The sequence below is a fragment of the Mustelus asterias genome, chromosome 3 (genome assembly GCF_964213995.1).
Source record: "Mustelus asterias chromosome 3, sMusAst1.hap1.1, whole genome shotgun sequence".
NCBI classification, from domain to species: domain Eukaryota; kingdom Metazoa; phylum Chordata; class Chondrichthyes; order Carcharhiniformes; family Triakidae; genus Mustelus; species Mustelus asterias.
Genome location: NC_135803.1, coordinates 137,133,742 through 137,154,115, shown reverse-complemented (window position 1 = coordinate 137,154,115; position 20,374 = coordinate 137,133,742). Strand labels below are relative to the sequence as shown.

General features: G+C 43.5%; 1 protein-coding gene across 3 annotated transcripts in view; it reads left to right on the top strand.

Moving 5' to 3' along the window:
• Positions 1-13,780: 13,780 nt before the first annotated feature.
• The window catches only part of slc6a1b (solute carrier family 6 member 1b), a 47,423-nt gene continuing 40,829 nt past the window's right edge, over positions 13,781-20,374 (top strand). For 2 of the 3 annotated variants that reach the window (XM_078209733.1, XM_078209732.1), the window contains exons 1-8: positions 13,781-14,095; positions 15,103-15,570; positions 15,992-16,123; positions 17,352-17,452; positions 17,803-17,912; positions 18,028-18,160; positions 19,391-19,525; positions 19,622-19,725. In XM_078209733.1, coding sequence (XP_078065859.1) covers positions 15,339-15,570; positions 15,992-16,123; positions 17,352-17,452; positions 17,803-17,912; positions 18,028-18,160; positions 19,391-19,525; positions 19,622-19,725 — 947 coding nt within the window. In that variant the 5' untranslated portion in view covers positions 13,781-14,095; positions 15,103-15,338. Of the gene's footprint in view, positions 14,100-15,102; positions 15,571-15,991; positions 16,124-17,351; positions 17,453-17,802; positions 17,913-18,027; positions 18,161-19,390; positions 19,526-19,621; positions 19,726-20,374 lie in introns of all 3 variants that reach the window. The other variant, XM_078209735.1, reaches the window with a different exon arrangement.

Genomic DNA, 20,374 nt, shown 5'->3' with positions numbered 1-20,374 from the left:
AGCTTTTCATTTCCATATTCAGATGTAGTTTCACACATCTTCAACGTACCAGATTGTATTTACAAATATTATTATCCTGAGAACTAAACAGAAATGCCTTTGAATGTCGACAATTTCTGTATCATGCCAGGAATTTAAAAAAACATAAATGATAAGAGCAAAGTTGATTTATCACAGTGTCTGTTTTGGTAACTATATTTTTAATTTGCTTGGTTTAGCAGTTCCTATTAGAGGAGGACAGTTATCAACATAAATGGGATCATCAATGGCAATAAATTCCTTTCAGATTCTTCATTTAGCCCAGTCCATCATACAAACCAGTCTCCCATCTGTCTACACTTCCCACTGCCTCGGAAAAGCAGCCAGCATAATCAAGGATGCCATGCACCTCAGACATCCACTCTTCCACATTCTTCTGTCCTGAGAAAGATACAAAGGTCTGAGATCATGTGCCAACCTATTCAAGAACAGCTTCTTCCCTGCTGCCATCAGGCTTTTGAATGGACTTACTTTATATTAAGCTGATCTTTCTCTATACCCTAGCTATGACTGTAACACTATATTCTACACCCTATCCTTTCCTTCTCCCCTATGCACTCTGTGAACGATATAATTTGTCTGTATATTGCACAAGAAACAATACTTTCCACTGTATCCCAATACATGACAATAATAAATCGAATCATTTATTAACTGCAGAATTTCAATCTGGTCATTTTGTATTTTTAAAAAACTTTTTGGCAAAAATTAAGGAATTTGTAATTTTTTTAAAAAAAATCACTTATTTTTACCTAATCTAACATAAAATCCAGGTTGTAGTGCAAATACGGATGAAAGGAGCTCTGTATTTGCATTTTCCCAAGAAAACTATGTTTTCCACCCTGATCCAGTACAAGCTCTCAAAACAGCTTTGCTCTGACCAATCGCCACTTTCGTGCAATTAATGCTTTTAGCATGCCAAGCAACATGTTAATGATGCACAAACTAATTTGAATTCTCTGCTGCAGTGAAGTGCTCCACAAAATCCATGGGAAATTGGCAATGGAGACAGAGCAGAGCCCAGGCAGACAGTACAAAGCCAGATTCAGGAGGCAAAGATTGGCAGCTGAAGCTTAAAAGAATACAGGGAAACATTTTTTGGAGCAGCACAAAGCCTTCCCTCCCCCTCACTCGCCACCCACCCCACCCCAACCCCCCCCTCACCATCACCAAATAATGAAGAAGTGGACCTGCGTGAAGACTGCTTCCAGAAATGTATTATCAATTGCTAGGCAGACTTGTTAGGCAGTGTCGAGTGTCACCGGCAGAGATGAGAAGAATCAGCTTATCAAGAGCAATCAGCAGAGAAGCAGGGAGTGCACCAGCTATCAATGCCATGACCTGTTTCCATGCCAAAGTAACTGCAGCAGTAGGATATGATAATCATCAACAAGGGGAGGTCAGAGGTGCATGTCTACTAATATCATCCGCTTCCTTTTATTTGAATGCCAGCACAATCAGTTTGAAAATTACATACGGATACATGATGGAATTATTGTGTCCATTTTCCCAATTTAATCAGTGATGCTTTCTTTCTGAAACAGCTTGCGCCTCAGGTTAATAAACAATTGATTAACCTGTCCAGGTTAACCTATTGAAGTAAATCAATAGAAGCTTCAGTCTGCATCCAAATATGTAGTAAACAGTTAAAGATTCACAATTGTCATGTCCTGATTTGTTGACAAAGTGAGGCAAAAATCAAATTTTAATAAATGGACAAAAAAACTGGGCAACTTCACTCAAAACGTCTGATAATAATGAACAGGAAAACGTCATTCGCCTTGCTGAGGCCTCATCTGCAGACAGACCCACATACATTTTACACCATAAAGAAATGTCCCTGATTAATTTAATCTCCAGAAGGAGGTAAACACAGACAAGTGAAACTGCCAAGGTAAAATGATGTAACATTTTTTTCCATAGTCCCAAAGGTAATAAGGCAAAACATCAAGATTTCAACTAACTGTCTAAAACATTGCCCTTGTTGCATTATTTGATTTGCGGTAACTGAAAATTTTGGGCTTGTTCCCATCTGAAAATCATCCCGCTGTTGTTAGTCACATGTGGAAGCCATGCAATCTCTTATCCACACAGCAGGCTCGCTGATGGAGCGTCAAAATCAATTATACCTCTGAGCAACATTTAAGTGAATTAAGCAGGGGATCTTTAAACCTCTGCATTTGTGACGGGGAGAGCAGACCAATAGATAACGACTCAATAATCCCATTAAATGGAGGCTAACAAAGTGTGGATGGCTGGATTAAATGATCAAGCACTGGAGGTTACTGACAATGAAGTTAAGGAAACTTCCTGTGCAGGACTGAAAGGCATTCTCTCCAAACGTGACTGGTTAACGAAGCATAGGACCAGACTGCAGTCAGATTTAACACTGTTTACAGGGCTCATCAGACTGAATGCAAAGTTGGGAAGGAGGTGGCTGACCTGAAGAGAGCTGCTAAACTAAGTCATAGAATCATAGAATCCCTACAGTGCCGAAGGGGGCCATTCGGCCCATCATAGAACATAGAACATAGAAAGCCACAGCACAAACAGGCCCTTCGGCCCACAAGTTGCGCCGATCACATCCCCACCTCTAGGCCTATCTATAGCCCTCAATCCCATTAAATCCCATGTACTCATCCAGAAGTCTCTTAAAAGACCCCAACGAGTTTGCCTCCACCACCACCGACGTCAGCCGATTCCACTCACCCACCACCCTCTGAGTGAAAAACTTACCCCTGACATCTCCTCTGTACCTACCCCCCAGCACCTTAAACCTGTGTCCTCTCGTAGCAACCATTTCAGCCCTTGGAAATAGCCTCTGAGAGTCTACCCTATCCAGACCTCTCAACATCTTGTAAACCTCTATCAGGTCACCTCTCATCCTTCGTCTCTCCAGGGAGAAGAGACCAAGCTCCCTCAACCTATCCTCATAAGGCATGCCCCCCAATCCAGGCAACATCCTTGTAAATCTCCTCTGCACCCTTTCAATGGCTTCAACATCTTTCCTGTAATGAGGTGACCAGAACTGCGCGCAGTACTCCAAGTGGGGTCTAACCAGGGTCCTATAAAGCTGCACCATCAAATCTGTATCGACTCTCCAACAGAGTATTGTACCAAGGCCCTATTCCCATAAACATGCTAATCTCTCTCACCTACACATCTTTGGACACTGAGGGAAAATTTAGCATGGCCAATCAACCTAACCTGCACATCTTTGGACTGTGGGAGGAAACCGGAGCACCCGGAGGAAACCCACGCAGACACATGGAAAAAGTGCAAACTTCACACAGTCACCCAAGGCCAGAATAGAACATGGGTTCCTGGCGCTGTGAGGCAGCAGTGCTAACCACTGTGCCACTGTGCCACCCGTGCAGCTTCTCTAGCAGTAGTTGTTGCAAATATGCATGCCACAAAATCTACCCTCATAACCTGTAAATAATTTTGTGGCGAAGCTAAATGTTCCTAAAGATTGATCCTATGCAACGCTGCAATGAGAGGAATAATGCATGAATGTTGAATGTGCATCACATTCAAACATAAGGTAGATAATTCACTAACTTTGCACCTAAGGATCCTAAAAGGAGCTAGGATAAAAACAGTAAGAAGTCTCACAACATCAGGTTAAAGTCCAATAGGTTTATTTGGAATCACGAGTTTTCAGAGTGGAGGTAAGTTCACAAACGCAGCATTTTTATAGGCAAAGACACAATTGCAAGATAATTACAGATCGGAATGCAAGTCTTTACAGGTAATCAAGTCTTTACAGGTACAACCAGTGTGAGTGGAGAGAGGAATAATCACAGGTTAAAGAGGTGTGAATTGTCTCAAGCCAAGACAGTTAGCAGGATTTTGCAAACCCAGGCAGTATGGTGGGGGTTACATGTAGTGTGACATGAACCCAAGATCGCAGTTGAGGCCATCCTCATGCATGTCCTGGAAGCTGGATAGTTTGCTGCAAACAATGGTCTGTCAATGGATGGAAATAGTGAAGGTTTTGGCTCCAATTTCCCATGGTGCTGTGCGAGAGGAAAGTAGTGCCAGAAAGAGTCGTCATGAATGAACCAGTTACATGTGAGGTTTGGAGGTTGATGGCTGGATGTATCAGGACTGATGCTGGAGCAGGTAAAATGCCATGTTGGAGTTGGTGAAGGTGGAGCATATGTAATTAAAAATAAAGAGTCATACTTCATTTGAGTGTCTGGCTTCTTCCTCTGAGATATTCCTTAGAATTACAGGAAACAAAGCTTTATTTAGCTGAGTAAATAATAATATGACTTCCAGAAGCAATAGATAATGAAAACACAGCCATTATTATAATTTAATAATCTATATGAATATTGCTGAAATGTGGTATATGAATTTTAATACTGGTGTGACGTTAGGTATGTAGGCCCTGCATCCTAAAGACTGGTGGACTGTATCACACAGCGTGTTCTTTTGGTTGTTCACGACAGGCAAAGTACTGACTGCATCCAGCCAGCCCATGTTTGCAAAACTCAAGCACAGGGCGTGATTTTACAGTCTCGCTCGAGCGAGACAGAAAATCTCACTTGAGTTCAATCGACATTTCCATGATCCGCCTCTCACCCGCTCCAATTCCGTGACGGGTGGGACGGTAGAATTTTGGCAACAGTGTCTAACATTAGATGTGATTCTGTGATTGGACAAATATTCCTGAGTGTGCTAAGAATTACGCTGACGATCAATTGAAGATTATCAGTCAGGCTCACAGTTTGAACTAGAAGCTAGAAATATTGATACACGTGGCCCTGTTCTTTGCAGACAGAAAAAGCATATAATCACATTGCACCTGTTTCAACTAAACAAAATAGATGACAATCATCCTCTGGTTCATTTCCCATTAAGAGTTTTAACATGACCATCAGAGTCAATCTCCCTGGTTTGAATTTAAACAACGCTGGGCAGTTAGCTGTCAGTCATCAGTTAACTGGTGCATTCTCCATGGTGATGCCTCTACCAATCAGAGTTCACTTGCCAACCAGTCAGCATTCTCTTCTTACAAAGTATAAATTGCTGCACCCTTTACATTTGGTTCTGAAAATTGTCCTGATGAGTGCGAACGAAAAGCTTCAACAACATGTCTCCTTTCAGCAGTACTTAAGTTCTGTATAAGTGAGTGACTAATTCACATGAAACTGAAAAGACCTGTGCTCTGCCTTTACCAATCTGATCCCCCGATGACTCACCTCCTACTTCACTATCACCTACCACCTTCTCATTGTGTCTGCTTACAAACTGCAGGTCTTCCTCTTTGTGTGTTTTCAACAGTGCCCAAGGTTATTTTTCTCCTACCAAATCTGTTCTTTGGTGCTGTTTGTATGCTATTGTTTTCCTTTGCAAAGACAGAATGCAGTGTTCAAGGAATTTAGTCGCCAGTCACATTTCCTTTCACCCAGGTATCTGTATCTCATGATTATATTATTTCTGGTGAAGGCTTAATTTCAACAAATCTTTCACGATCCCATCTTGGTAGAGTTATGGACAGGAGAGTGACAGGCAAACTGTATTTATTTCCTCTCACCACCTGTCTGTAAGCAGAAGGTGTTCTAAATTATTTTTTAAAGTATACAACAGTGTGTTTTCCCAAGCCATCAGTGTGTGAGATCCAATTTACTAATAACCCGCAGCAAACACGTGTTATAATTAACTCAAAGGTTAGGTTATTCCACATTCAAAACCCGGAATGGAGGAGTGTTCATAATTTCCAATTCCAACACACACAAATACACAGGAAGGGGAATAGAGAAACTATGGATGACAATTAGTTCACATGATTTCCAGTGTTCGAGAACTCAAACTCATTGTGGAATTCTTTCACAAGGAACTTGAGATCATCTGGCTAAAGACCAGGGAGTTCTCTACACAATTGGCGCTGATACCACAGATGCAGTTGGTACACAGAGACTGAGTCAGTTCTGCAAAGATAGAAAATCTTCTAGGAGAGACAGGCTTCATGGAGCAGGCTATTGTTCTACCTGACATTTTGCTTTTGGAGGTGGAGGAGGGTGGTTTCAGCAGCTGGATGTTGAACAGCTGGCTGCCTATGAAGCTAAAGATTTAATGTTAAAACTGTCCAAAAGGCCAGAGGCTTGGGCATGTGAAATGGCCCATTAATGGTTAATTGTACCTTAACCATCAGTTTCTGTGCTTCTGGCCCGAATCTTCTTGGGTCCTTAGGAGAGGGATGAGGTGGTTATTAGCATCTCTTCTGGTATAATGGGTCTTGATCTCTCTCTCTTTTGTGATAGTTCAGCCATCCTTTTTTGGTTTAGCAAAAAATCCATTTTAAAATAGCAATAAGAATGAAGTTTTGAATCTACATGTTGGATTTATTGCTTAGTGTCACAAGTAGACTTACATTAACACTGCAATGAAGTTACTGTGAAAATCCCCTGGACACACTCCAGTGTCTGTTCGGGTACACTGAGGGAGAATTTAGCATGGCCAATTCACCTAACCAGCATGTTTTTCAGATTTTCTTTTCATGTCATAGGAACACAACAGTAGACGATCTGAATTCAGATCATATTGTGAGTTTAACTAGGTCCCAGTAATGATTTTCTTGGCTAGTGGAGGGAAATAGAGTTGAATTTGTGCTACTACATGGTGGGTGGGTGGTGGAACTGGGAGAGTAGTGGAATAAGTTACTATGCTGCACTTTTATGAGGGTGGGCGGGTGGTTGGTGGTGAATGTGTCTGAACCAAACTGCGATCCACAAGTCCTGCCAATCTACTAACTCTCAATACCCAAGTAATTACTTATATTTCTTAATCTTTGGTCTGTCCCATTTGATTCACATGGCTCTGGAGATTTGGAAAGGGTATCCTCATAATATCCTAAATCCCAGGGTCCGGGTTATTAACATTGTTGGAGTGCAACATCAGTAGCATCCACTCCAACCCATTGTTGGATGATGAAACAGCCATTCAGCTGTAAGTCACCCAAGACAAGCCCTGCGTCAAAATATTCTGTCAGCTTTCTGACTCTCAGATCCAAAGGAAGTGTGGAATAATCCAACTAAAGACAACCAACGTCTAATCTTTGAGAATCTCCTTGGGTCATGCCAGGGATTTCAGCAAAACATTTGCCAACTAGTGAGAGTTCCGTTTGGGTCTTGTAAGGACAAAGTGGACTGAATTCAGAGAAGAGTTTGGGAACTATCCCTAAAATGCCCTTTGATGTAGATGAGAAGATTAAATACTTCCTCACACCCAACCTCCAACCCTCACTTCCCCTTCTCCAATGCTTATTTAAATTGAGGGCAAAACCGGGTGCTACTAAGTCTGTTCACATCACTTGTTCACCACCGTGGTTCCGTGTCTGGATTTTGGGACTTGGATGTGCTTCCCACAGCTCTGTGGCTTACCCTTCTGGTCCAACAATATAAAAACAGAAGGTTGGATACCTCTACCTGACCGTTAATTTAAGATGGACCATTGTTAATGATGAAAAGTGAAGCCACATTTTTCCTCAAGTGCATGTATTGTATAGAACGAGATGTAGCTTTGTTTGCAAAGAAATGCCATATGAAAGCAAACACAATCCAAGCAAATGGACATCCTCAGATTGCAATGGAAGGGAACGACATTCTCACATTGCAGTGGGGGGGGGGGGGGTAATTACTTTCTCACATTGCAGTGGAGTGGGTAATTACACCCTCACATTGCAGTAGGGAGTGGGGTAATTACACCCTCACATTGCAGTGGAGGACAACTATATCCTCACATTGCAGTGGGGGGTAAACGACATTCTCACATTGCAGTGGTGGGGGGGGGGGGGGGTAACTACATTGTCAGATTGCAGTGGGGGTAACTATATTCTCAGATTGCAGTGGGCAGCTGCAAGTATATAACATGTTTGCAGAATTATAACATCTTATTTACTTGCATGATCTTTTTAAAGTTGCTACAGCGACACTTGCTCGTTTGTGCCACTTACCCCTCGCTTGTCTTTCCCCCTCCTCCTCGCTAGTGCTTCAAATTCAGCTCATGCGTGTGTCTGAAATCTTCAGTCTGGGTTTGGATCGCCCTCCTGGGTGGAATTTGAATGCCACATCAATGCCCCGTCTGATTGGGTCTTCTTTTCTCCGGGAGGGGAATGGTTATTGTTCGTGTGGCAGTTGGCTGCGCAATTCTAACTGCAAAAGCGCAATCTTGGATGTGGATCTATTCAGCAAGTTCCTATTCTGAATCAACTCTTCTAATGAGATGCCAAGTGATTTTACCGTGTCGAAATCACTGTTCCAGCTCACGTTATTCAACCCTCCCCGCACTAAGGCACAGTCTATACATCAGTAAGCAGTTACCCGGTGACAACATTAAAATATCATTTCATCCCAGTTACTGGAATCAAATTAAGATCTGAATTGTGTAAAGCTACTTCCAACGCTTGACACTTCAGAAATTGCTAACTAGATAGAATCAATTCTGTCCTCATCCAATCTCAACTTAATGACTATTAAAATTGTCCCGGCTCTGTCAAACTGTGCCATAATTGTGTCATTCTGGATGTTCCATCATGTAACCATTCTTCTGCCAAGGCGGATACCATTTGTACGCGTTTGGGAACAAATGAAAATTGCTGTCAGGTGGTTATCGTTGCGAAACTGTTTGATGCTCAACATTTTACGTTTAAAGCGTTTTGTTTTTATATTCAGTCTTCAATAACATTACAGTAAGTTATTTTCTGGCCAATAACAAACGCCGCATGCCTGTTCTATGAAATAAACCAACGATAATTCACAAAAAACTCTAATTAGGAAATGGGTTGATTTTCTAATTAATTGATTGACAATTAATTTGAAGGAGAAAGCGATTCAACAGCGTTAGGCAGCATATTTTTTTTTAGGAAGATTTATTTCTAACCTCTCTGAGAATATTGAATGACGGTAGGTTAGAAAATGTAGCAAATGATCTATTTAGATTTATTTTTTAAAGTTCTAGTCATCCGATGTTGGACCAAACACCGTGGCGAGGGTGTTTGAGCTCATTTGTTTGAAACGGAAGCAGAAACTGAAAGCAAACATAGTTTCACCATTACATCCAGCCGGTAACTTAACTCTTGTAAGAGTGTAGTGGAATGGTGACTGGGGGGCATGTCACACATTAACTCAATCTGACAGGGTTCATGAAGATGACGTGCGCTTTGCATTCCCGCCAAGGAAGGTAGAGCAATAATATTGTGTGTATGTGTGTGTTGTGTACATGTATTGCGTATGTGTTGTGTATATGTGTTTCTGTATGTCGTGTATGTATGTATTGTGTATGTATGTGTTATGTTTGTCGTTGTGTGTTGTGTATCTGCATGTTTGTTGTATATCTGTATGTGTGTGTTGTGTATGTGTGTGTGTATCTGTGTGTTACGTATATGTGTTTTGTATATTTTGTGTGTTGTGTATTTGTGTGTTGTGTATGTGTGCTGTGTACTTGTGTGTTGTGTACGTGTGTATGTGTGCTGTGTACACGTGTATGTGTGCTGTGTACCTGTGTACTGTGTGTATGTGTGCTGTGTACGTGTGTATTGTGTATCTGTGTGCTGTGCATGTGTGTATTGTGTATATGTGTGCTGTGCACGTGTGTATTGCGTATATGTGTATGTTGTGTATCTGTGTATTGTGTATCTGTGTGTTATGCATGTTGTGTATCTGTATGTTGTATGTGTGCGTTAGATATGTGTGCTGCGTATGTGTATGCTGCGTATGTGTATGTTGAATGTGTGTTGTGTATGTATGTGTTGTGTACGTGTGAGCTGCGTACTATGTCTGTATGTTTGTGGTAATTTCTCAACTTCAATGATTAAAGCGTGTGTCATATCCACATTATTTAATTAAATGATCCGTTTACATCTTTGATCACCTGAACATAGCTTGCTCTTAACCATTCAGGCCACTTGATTCAAAAATTCTATACCTGTGGTTGAGTTAGAGAAGATTTGAACTGTTTTTAAACGCGCGTTGATACGAATGCTATTTAGCACCGTGGTTCTGAGGGGCTTCAGCGCGCAGAACTATTTCCACACGAATCACCACACAGAGACAGCAAACCTGTGATAGAAACAGAAAATGCTGGAAATGCTTCGCAGGATTGGGACTCGGGGTTGGTGTCCCTGGGCTGAAACATTCATTCTGCTTCTATCTCCACACGCGCTGCCAGACTGGCTGGGCATTTGCCGAGTTTACATGTTTTTTTTAATCACACATAGCTGGTAGCATATTGAACAGTTAAATCACTTTTAATAACGAATTGTGGAGATTCATCCAAGATAAAGGAAAACCGGGAATATTATAAAATGCGCGTTAGTTTTGTCGCAATGTATCGGACAGAATATCTGAAAGTGGGCAAGTCTCCTCATTCCTCCTCCCCAGGAATGGGATATCAGAATGATGTCCAAAATCTTACTGACTGGTTTTGTGATAGTCGTGGTGACATTAGCAGAATTTACAGAGCTATGGGTGCAAAATGTTCGCTATCCATTATACAACGGATAGGCACAGTGGTTAGCACGGCTGCCTTAAAGTGCCAGGGACCTGGGGTTCGATTCCCGGCTTGGGTCACTGTCTGTTCGGAGTCTGTACGTTCTCCCCATGTCTGCATGGGTTTCTTCTGGGTGCTCTAGTTTCTTCCCACAGTCTGAAAGAGGTGCTGGTTAGGTGCTTGGCCATGCTAAATTCTCCCTCCGTGTACCTGAACAGGCGCTGGAGTGTGGCGAATTGAGGGTTTTCACAGTAACTCCATTGCAGTGTTAATGCAAGCCTACTTGAGACTAATAAATCAACTTTACAAAAAAGTGGCTCAATTGAAATGTTATTTTGGACAGTTCTGACTGAACGGGATGTATTAATTGTATAGTACGATCAGCAGAATATACTTTTTAAACTTAGGGTTTGAAAACTGCAAGGCCAATTTTCAACACATCTGGGACCAAATCTGGCATCCGAGGGATTGATAATGTGTCCATTGGTGCATTGTGGACTTTTATTATTAATTATTTATTATTTTATTAGTGTCACAAGTAGGCTTACATTAACACTGCAATGAAGTTACTATGAAAATCATCTAATCACCATATCCCGTGCCTGTTCGGGTACGCTGAGAGAGAATTTAGCATGGCCAATGCACCTAACCAGCGCATCTTTCGGACTGAGAGAGGAAACCAGAGCACCTGGAAGAAACCCATGCAGACATGGGGAGAACGTGCGAATACCACACAGACAGTGACCCAAGCCGGGAATCGAACCCGGGTCCCTGGCGCTGTGAGGCAGCAGTGCTAACCACTGTGCCACCGTGCTGCCCCACTGAATCCACTTTAAAAAGTAAAAGCACATTCCTCAGGCCTCATGGAAAAGTTACAACACAGAAGGAGGCCATTTGGCCCATCTTGTCCATGCCAACCCGATGACACCCAGGTGCCCTTTCTAATCCCACTTTCCAAGTGATTATCTCTCCCATAGCAATGGCAGGGTAACATACATGTCCCCCACTGCTCTAAGTGACCACGCCGATCATTGAAAGGTATGTCTCATATGGGTCTAATGAGTGCTAACAGGGAGTCACTGAAGCACTAATGATCAGCACAGTGAAGTCGGTGAAGTATTTCCACACAGTGCGCTGTAAAGTGGGATATGGTGCTGAACATTGTCGAGGACATCCATTGCTCGAAGTTTAAGGCGACCGTTAGGCTCTGACGTTGCAAAGAGGGTTTCCAATGGGAACCGTCACGTTTGCTCTAGTTGCTTGTCAAGATATCTTCAAATCAACTCAGTCGGATTTCGACATTCAAATCATCGCCGCGTCTGTTGCACCTCCAATGATCTCACGTCTTGGGGGTGGGGCGCACAAGACATCCGACACTTCGCACTGTTTACAGCATTTAGCTCCAACTGTGCCGGTGCCCGGCTGCAATCACACTTCAGGAGGTTCAGTTCAGCCCTGCTCCCTCTTATTTGAGGCTGCATCACAAGGAATGTGGAGAGATTTTCTACATATTGGCTCTGCCTGCACTTGCCAGAGGCCGTCTCCCAGTCCATACTGAAACCCGGAACCCCCACCACGGCTCTTGGAATTCTTGCTGCCGGCTTTATTGCATAACCGTGGCGTTGAAATCACAAGATCAGCATTAACAGTTCATGAGGTTATTGGCTGGAGCCTCTAGCCCCTCCCAGTTATAAACACGACATTTATTCTGAAGAGGCCACATCATTTTCACTGGCTCGTGTTTGTTTACTGAAGAACGTGGGCAGGAGGGAAATACTGTAGTTGATTATATATATATAACAAATGTTTATCAGAATAGTAACACTGAACACTTTATTACATCTGCCGTCACATTTGAACAAGCCATGCCTTAATCGCTATCCCACATTTATGATTCTTAAACGATATATGCGGCCAGTTGTCACGTCATTCAACCGATTTGTGCATTAAAGTAGAATATATTTAAATAAAATTAAATATGATGTTCTTTCTGTCGCATGCCTAAGGATTTCAAAACGTTTATTGAGGCGAACCCTCACTTTCCCTCCCTTGTCCTCATAGATTCAGATGTACCCCAGACTTGTCATCGACAAAATGCCTGATCTTCAGTCTAGCTTTATTTGGGCGAGTGATTATTCTTGTAAAAGTTGGTGTTACCGAGCCAAAGGGCAAAGTGTTTAGCGGAATCCAGCGTGAATCTGTTGCCAAGACCCATATCAATGATCAGAGAAGAACAGGGCTGAAAATGCATAGTAACATGTCCGTGTCTTCTGAGAAGTTGATCCACTCATGTTAAACTCGAAAGCCAAGCTCTGTGATCCGGAGTTTTGGGCCATGGAGATTTTTCTCTGTCTCTCTCTCTCTGGCGTGTGGAAGAAGATTATAAAGACTGTTTTCAGTTTTATCTCTTAACTCCAGAGTGTGTATTATTGACTGTGCTTCTTATCAAACCCTGCCAGCATTCCAGATTCTGCCTGGTGAGTTTTTCATGCCGGAATTGATCTGAAAATTGGGCGTTATCTTTACAACGGGAAGATTTGATGTTTGTAATATATGTGTGTTTGTGTGTGTTTTTTTACTTTCTTATAACGAGTGAATCATTGCCTGGCCTGAGTTCAGGATAAAATGTCACATCCCTGCATCCAACTTGAGCTTCGTCAACCTTTCTAGTCCATTTGTGAAGTCCCCCCTTTTGTAATTTATACCGCTTATTTTAACTTCTAACATTGGAAATGACTCGCAGTAAACGTGTGATCCTTCCACTTTTTAATTGTCCATTCCGCCCCCCCCCTCTCCCCCTCCCCCCCTAGAATTGGCAGAACGATGCAGATGAAGTGGTGGAAATATCAGCATAATTGTGTGTTTGAACAACTGTGGATAACATGCATTCGCTGTTTATGGCGACACCAACGAAAAGTAAGCTCTAGCTGACATGACTTGAGAACATTTTCACCAGCGCTCCTTGTATGGCGTGTCCAGGATTTAATCTGCAAAATAATGTGTCACCCCCCATTAAAAATGCTAATACTTTCCACTTGGGATTGTCGCCCAGTCCACCGAATGGGACATATTTGGCCTCCCGCGCGGTGTCAACTTGTTGAAAGTGGGCAGCAAGCATCAGTAACAAAACCCGGAGTGTGTAGGGGCTGGGAGCGCAAGACAAAAAAAAAGGAAGGAAGGGGCAAGCACAGAGACGCCCACTGCTATCTCAGTGGATGTGACTTTGAGATGACATTGACGCTATGTAGATGAGAGGAGCAGGCTGGGCGCCGCACGCTACGTTGTGGCTGGAAGGTAATTCGGGAGGTTGCACGCCTCATCCCTGCTGCTCCCTGCCCCTTTCTGCTTCTCTCCGCTCGGCGAAGCGGAGAGAGACTCGCCCCGCACACGCACACACACACACCGGAGCCACACTGTGGACGGGATTCAGCGCCCAATGCTCTGAGCTGGGAACCTCGCAGATGCCAACAACGACAACAGATCAAGGTTTTAGCACTCGACCAGAGCAAGGGACCAACTTGGAACAGTAAATACGGGGCTCGCTGTGCGCTTTGGAACAGTAAGTGCACGCTTGAACCTTGTAAGGTTTCCAGAGAGTCAACTGTTTTTACTTATTTATGTGTGTGTGAGGGGAGAAAACAAGTAACAGAAAGCTGATTTGAAGCGAGAATTGGTAGCTATCTGCAGCAATTCTAACCCCAGTGATAGTTTCATTGTACACTGATTTCATTGAAGGATAAGCATAAAACTTTGAATGTTGGGTGTGTGAGGGAATGTGCTGGTGAGAGGGAGTTTTGATGGCAATTGTTAAAAGTCCCAAGCACTCAAGATGCCAGACCATTTCATTCTCCGGGAATTCAGCGGCGGCGGCGGCGGGAGGGGAGGAGGGAAATGCTGGCGATCTTTTTACAGTGATCAATTGAACGCGACAAGGGATATTTTTATCCACATTAGGAATGGGCGGACTGACGGGCAAATCTCGGAGCTCGGGGCGTCTTGTTCATGCAGCTCTGGCTAGAGCCTCTGCTTAAATGTGATTGCTATCACTTTGTGACAATGTCCAAAAGAGATTGCACATGGGTTAAGGAGCAGACAGGTCAATTTTGCATACAGCTCGCACCCGTGCCTGCTTAAGGAGCCAGGCTTTGCAGCAAGTGGGCGCTTGGTCATATATTTTAATTGGCGTATAGTATATTGATTGAGGATATGTTAAGGGGGAAATAGACAGTTGTGCGAGATATGCACGTTATCTTCAATAAAGGTTAAACCTCTTATTTATTTCAGAACAAAGGTTACTTGTGTAGAACGGGAAAACAAATGAATAGTTTAGAAGGGTCTCAGTCTCAGAGGATTGTAGTCAAAATCGAATTGGCTGTTTTTAAGGCAAACTCTAGCACAACAGGGGATTTTCACAGTAACTTCATTGCAGCGTTAATGCGAGCCTACTTGTGACACTGATAAATAAATGAATAACGGGGATGTGTCCGAATTGCATCGATATTGAAAACACGTGCTGTTTCTATCGTTACCAACCTAGTAGCCTTGCGTCTCCTTGTCTCATTCCAGAGTCTGTCTCTCTCTCTCTGTTCCCTCCACACACACACTCTCACTCACGACAACCCCTCTGGCGAAATCTGCCTGGTCGCCTCTCACCAAAGTCCGCCCGCGGCTTGCGAAGAAGCCTCCCTATTTTATTTCTCACCTGGGCTGGGACAGACAGAGCCGCGAAGCTGCTTTCCACGTGGTCCGGTGCTGAAAATTTCCGACCTACTCCCAGACGCTCGGCGCCCAAGTCGAAAGGCATGGCGAGCAACGGCGCGAAGACCCCGGACGGGCAAATCTCCACCGAGCTCCACGAAGCCCCCTCGAACGACAAGCCCAAGACCCTGGTGGTGAAGGTGCAGAAGGCCAGGGCCATCCCCGAGCGGGAGAAGTGGGGGGGCAAGTTTGACTTCTTGCTGTCCTGCATCGGATATGCAATCGGTCTGGGAAATGTCTGGAGGTTTCCTTACCTTTGTGGCAAGAACGGCGGAGGTAAATACAATAAATAAATACTTTTTTTTCATTTCGCCATTCGAAATAAATCAAAACAAACGAATATCCCATCTTTTCCTGGATGTAAATGTTTAAAAACTAGAGTGAATCATATCTCAGATATCAACTGTCCCCCTAAAGCTCTGTACAGATGGAGTGAGATTGAATCTTACCAGCTATTTAATTACTGCAAATGATGCATCAATGTTATATATGAAATTGGAACAGTGAAATCCATGTGTTTATCCACCTAGACTAATATTTTCTAATGTTAAGTCCTAGAAAATGAGCGTGACGGTTCAAATATTAGACCAAGCCGCGTACTTGGACATGTTCATTGCTATTTATTAAGTGGCTGGATTTGAAGAGGTTATCCATCTTCCCCACCAGTTTCTGACATGCCGCTCATTGTTCTCCAAAGGGGCTTTCCTCATTCCCTATTTCTTGACACTGATCTTTGCTGGGATGCCAATCTTCCTCTTGGAATGCTCGCTGGGTCAGTACACATCTGTCGGGGGACTCGGCATCTGGAAACTGGCGCCAATGTTCAAAGGTAAAAGCAGTAGCCGCGGGGGTTGAGGGGGGAGCAGGTACGCTGTAGATTGCCCCGAGGGTAGAGCGGGGGAATAAAACTAACTACGCGGTCTCTGAGACACACACGGTTATTTCCTACTGATATGGGGGGGGGGGGGGGGGGGCAGAGAATGTAGCGGCGTTCCAAAGATTTCTGTTTCTGTTTAAATAGTAAGAAGTCTCACAACACCAGGTTAAAGTCCAACAGGTTTATTTGGTAGCAAATTTGCTACCAAATAAACCTGTTGGACTTTAACCTGGTGTTGTGAGACTTCTTATTGTGTTCACCCCAGTCCAACGCCGGCATCTCCACATCATGACTACGATCGACACTGTTTAAATAGCCAGTGAAATGGATTTATTCTGAAGGGTCAGTTCTGAAATCGGCGCACCAAGTGTCAATGTGGTGTCTCTGTGGTACATCAATCCCGAGTTATCCATTGCTAATGTTGGAGGCAATGTAGTTTGATTTTTTCTAAGTTGACACCCCCAGTCAGTTTCATGGAAGGTGTCCCAGGTAATATTAACACTATCATAGAATCCCTGCAATGCAGAAGGAGGCCATTCAGCCCATCACGTCTGCACTGACTCTCCCACAGAGCATCTCATCCAGGCCCTATCCCTGGAACCCCACATACTCACACATCTTTGAATTGATTTATTATTGACACATGTATTAGTACACAGTGAAAAGTATTGTTTCTTGCGCACTAAACAGAGAGAGCATATCGTTCATAGAGAAGGAAAGGAGAGAGTACAGAATGCAGCCATAGCTAGGGTGTAGAGAAAGATCGACTTAGTGCGAGGTGGGTCCATTCAAAAGTCCGATGGCAGCAGGGAAGAAGCTGTTCTTGAGTCGGTTGGTACGTGAACTCAGACTTTTATATCTTTTTCCCGACGGAAGAAGGTGGAAGAGAGAATGTCCGGGGTGCTTGTAGTCCTTAATTTTGCTGGCTGCTTTGCCGAGGGAAGTGTAGGCAGAGTCAATGGATGAATTGTACCCGGGTCCCTGGCACTGAGAGGCAGCAGTGCTTAACCACTGTGCCAACGTGCCTCTCTCTCTTTAATTCCATTAAATAACGGTGTAGCAATCTTTCCTAGCCGCTGTTTTAAAAACTTGCTTCATGCTGCGGAATGAACCTGTTGCATGGAAATGTTGCTCGGTTTAATATTTCGGGTTTCTCGATGTGTCTGTGCTCTGTTTACAGGCGTGGGTCTGGCAGCTGCGGTCCTCTCTTTCTGGCTAAACATCTACTACGTCGTCATAATTGCTTGGGCCATTTATTACTTATACAATTCTTTCACATCAGTAAGTTGCTTCTGCTTACATTTTTTTTGGGGGGGGGGCGCGAGTTTAAATTCTCTTGGCTCTCCTCACAAGAAGCTTACGTGGGTGCCACATTCTCCCTCTGGGTCACGGCTACTGAAGCAATGAAACGCTCCGCCACCGTAAATCAGTAAGGTTTCTTCTCTCGTGTCAACTGAGGGCAAATAACCATTCGTATAAGTGTATTCGCACGGCGGGTTTGGATTAAACTGTCAAATAAAAGCTACAAACAATAGAGGTTAGGTTGGTGACCGCGTGAGATCTGAGTGGCTAGTTGTTGAGAAAGAAACGAAGCAAAAATAATAATAATAATTGTGACATTTTGTAAACAGGATCTTCCCTGGCAAAGTTGTGGTAATTCCTGGAATACCGACAGCTGTTCCTCCAACTACAGCGCAACCAATGTAACTAACCTCACCAGCCCAATTGTGGAATTCTGGGAGTAAGATGGCTTTTGGATTGTTGTCTTTTATTGCGATGTTTACTTTAACTATACAAAAAAATTACTCGGTCAAGACTGAAGCATCTTACTGAGAAACTCGTAACTATATCCACAGACGCAACATGCACCAGTTGACGGATGGACTGGATCAGCCTGGACATATTAGACCTCCTCTTGCAGTAACATTGGCCATCGCCTGGGTTCTTGTGTATTTCTGCATTTGGAAAGGTGTCAGCTGGACGGGAAAGGTAAAATGATTCCTTGCTTATAAAGAACCAGCATGGTCCATCCAGCCGCATGACATTCACTGAAACAACACAAGGTTAGGTTCACAGCTGAGACGCCGAATGGTTGTACCTTCAACACTTCCCCTATGCCCTTGGCTATCGGTTTGGTTCTGAAATATTTACATATTTGGTGCTGAAAGAGCCCTTTGGATGTTTCGTGCCAGTACTGGCTTTTTCACTGGAGCACATCGACACTGCATTCTCGTCACTACTCCAGTCCCCAGTCCAACGCCGGCATTTCCACATCTTCACTACTCTGTTAGTTTAAAGGATTTGTTTGAATAAAAAGATGGACCTAACCATCTCCAACTGGAATAATTATTTTACGCAACAGGTAAAGGGGAATTCGGGTCAATCCAAAGTAGCTCTCTCTCCCTTCAGAGGACATGGACTACCATGTGTTGGTCCATGGTTGTACTTGGCAAGTCTTGCAGTGGATTGCTGTTGCTCTCTGCAGGTCCCGACCGACCAGATGACTCTCCCTTTCTCACCCGCTCCGCTCATTGGGAAGATTTGCAGTTTGAAAGTTAACCTGCTTAGCCAGGTTATCAACGCAACTTTCATTCCATCAATACCCTCAGGGGGGCTCGAGACTAAAGTTTCTGGCTCAGAGGTGGACCCAGGATTTCCCTTTCAAAGTGCATGGTGATGAATAATGAATAATTAGGTTTGGGGCTTCCAAAATACGGGCATACGTTTCCACAGCCTGGCACTAGCATTATCCATGACCCCCTTTCCACCGTCATGAGTTTTAATGGATGCAAATTGCGTCTTCTTTATATCATTCCAACTTCTCCCTTCTTGCAAGATCTAAGATTCGTCTTCCCAATGAAATTACAAAGGTCCCGCTTGAATTAACAGTGGAAGGAACCTAATAAAGACTTCAGCAGACAATTAAAACTTTGAAGTAATTATATGCTGCTCAGAACATCACATCAAAGATTTGAACATCTGACAACCAGGGCTATACTTAATTAGCATATTTTGTTGCATGAACCTTTTAGAAGAAAAAAATGTATTAAAAGTTGCAAATTGAATCCTGATGTAGGTAATACTTTTAAAAATGACTGCGATCTTCTCAATGCTTTTTAAAGTTTATTTATTAGTGTAACAAGTAGGCTCACATTAACACTTGCAGTGAAGTTACGGTGAAAATCCTCTAGATACTAAACGCTCGATGTCTTTCCACAGGTAGTTTATTTCTCTGCCATCTACCCCTATGTCATGCTTGTTATTTTGTTCTTCCGTGGAGTGACACTGCCCGGGGCTCGCGAAGGGATCCTGTTTTACATTACTCCCGATTTCAGCCGCCTTTCTGACTCCGAGGTATGTGTCAACAGCACCCTTTATCTTTGGCCCTTATCTAAGAGGGGACTGAAGCCACTTGAATGACGTCTGCCATCCCCACCATTTCTCTCACAGGTATGGCTGGATGCAGCAACCCAGATCTTTTTCTCCTACGGCTTGGGTCTTGGCTCATTGGTGGCGCTTGGAAGCTACAACACCTTTCACAACAACATTTACAGGTAACACATCCCTCTAGCTCTCGGTGTGAGAAGTTGCAGATTACATTGGCAGCATTCTTCCCACAAAAAATGATACAGAGCCAGGCAGCATAGAAAGGAGGTCAGTCGGCCCATTTTGTCTCCGTGCTAGCCTTTTGAAAAAACCATCCAACTGGTTCCACCTCGCCCCAACCTCCCCCCGCCTTTGCTCTCTCCCCATTGTCGGGCAATGTGCAAAGTACGTTTTCAATTGCCTGTGGGTGATTAAGGCAACACCGGGAGCCATAGCGTCAGATACCATGGATATGTCTCACTAACTTTAATTTCTCTTTATTTTTTGTTGCCATCCGAATTTGTCATTCCAATGACCATTATGCCATCGTCTCTCATCGCCACCTCCCCGCCTCACCTCATTATTTCCTCCCAGTTACAATGCTTTTTTACCCAAAATCTCTGCTAACTCGCTTATTCTTTGGGAATTAGTAATCCCCATTAATTATTGGCTGAATTCCTTCAGTCATGTGCAGAAGAAATTGATAGCACTGAAGAAAGCTATTCAGCCCATTGTGTGGGTGCCAGCCAACAAGTAGCCATCCAGCTGAAGTCCACTTTCCAGCTCATCACCATGCACTTTGAAAGGGAAATCCTGGGTCCACCTCTGAGCCAGAAA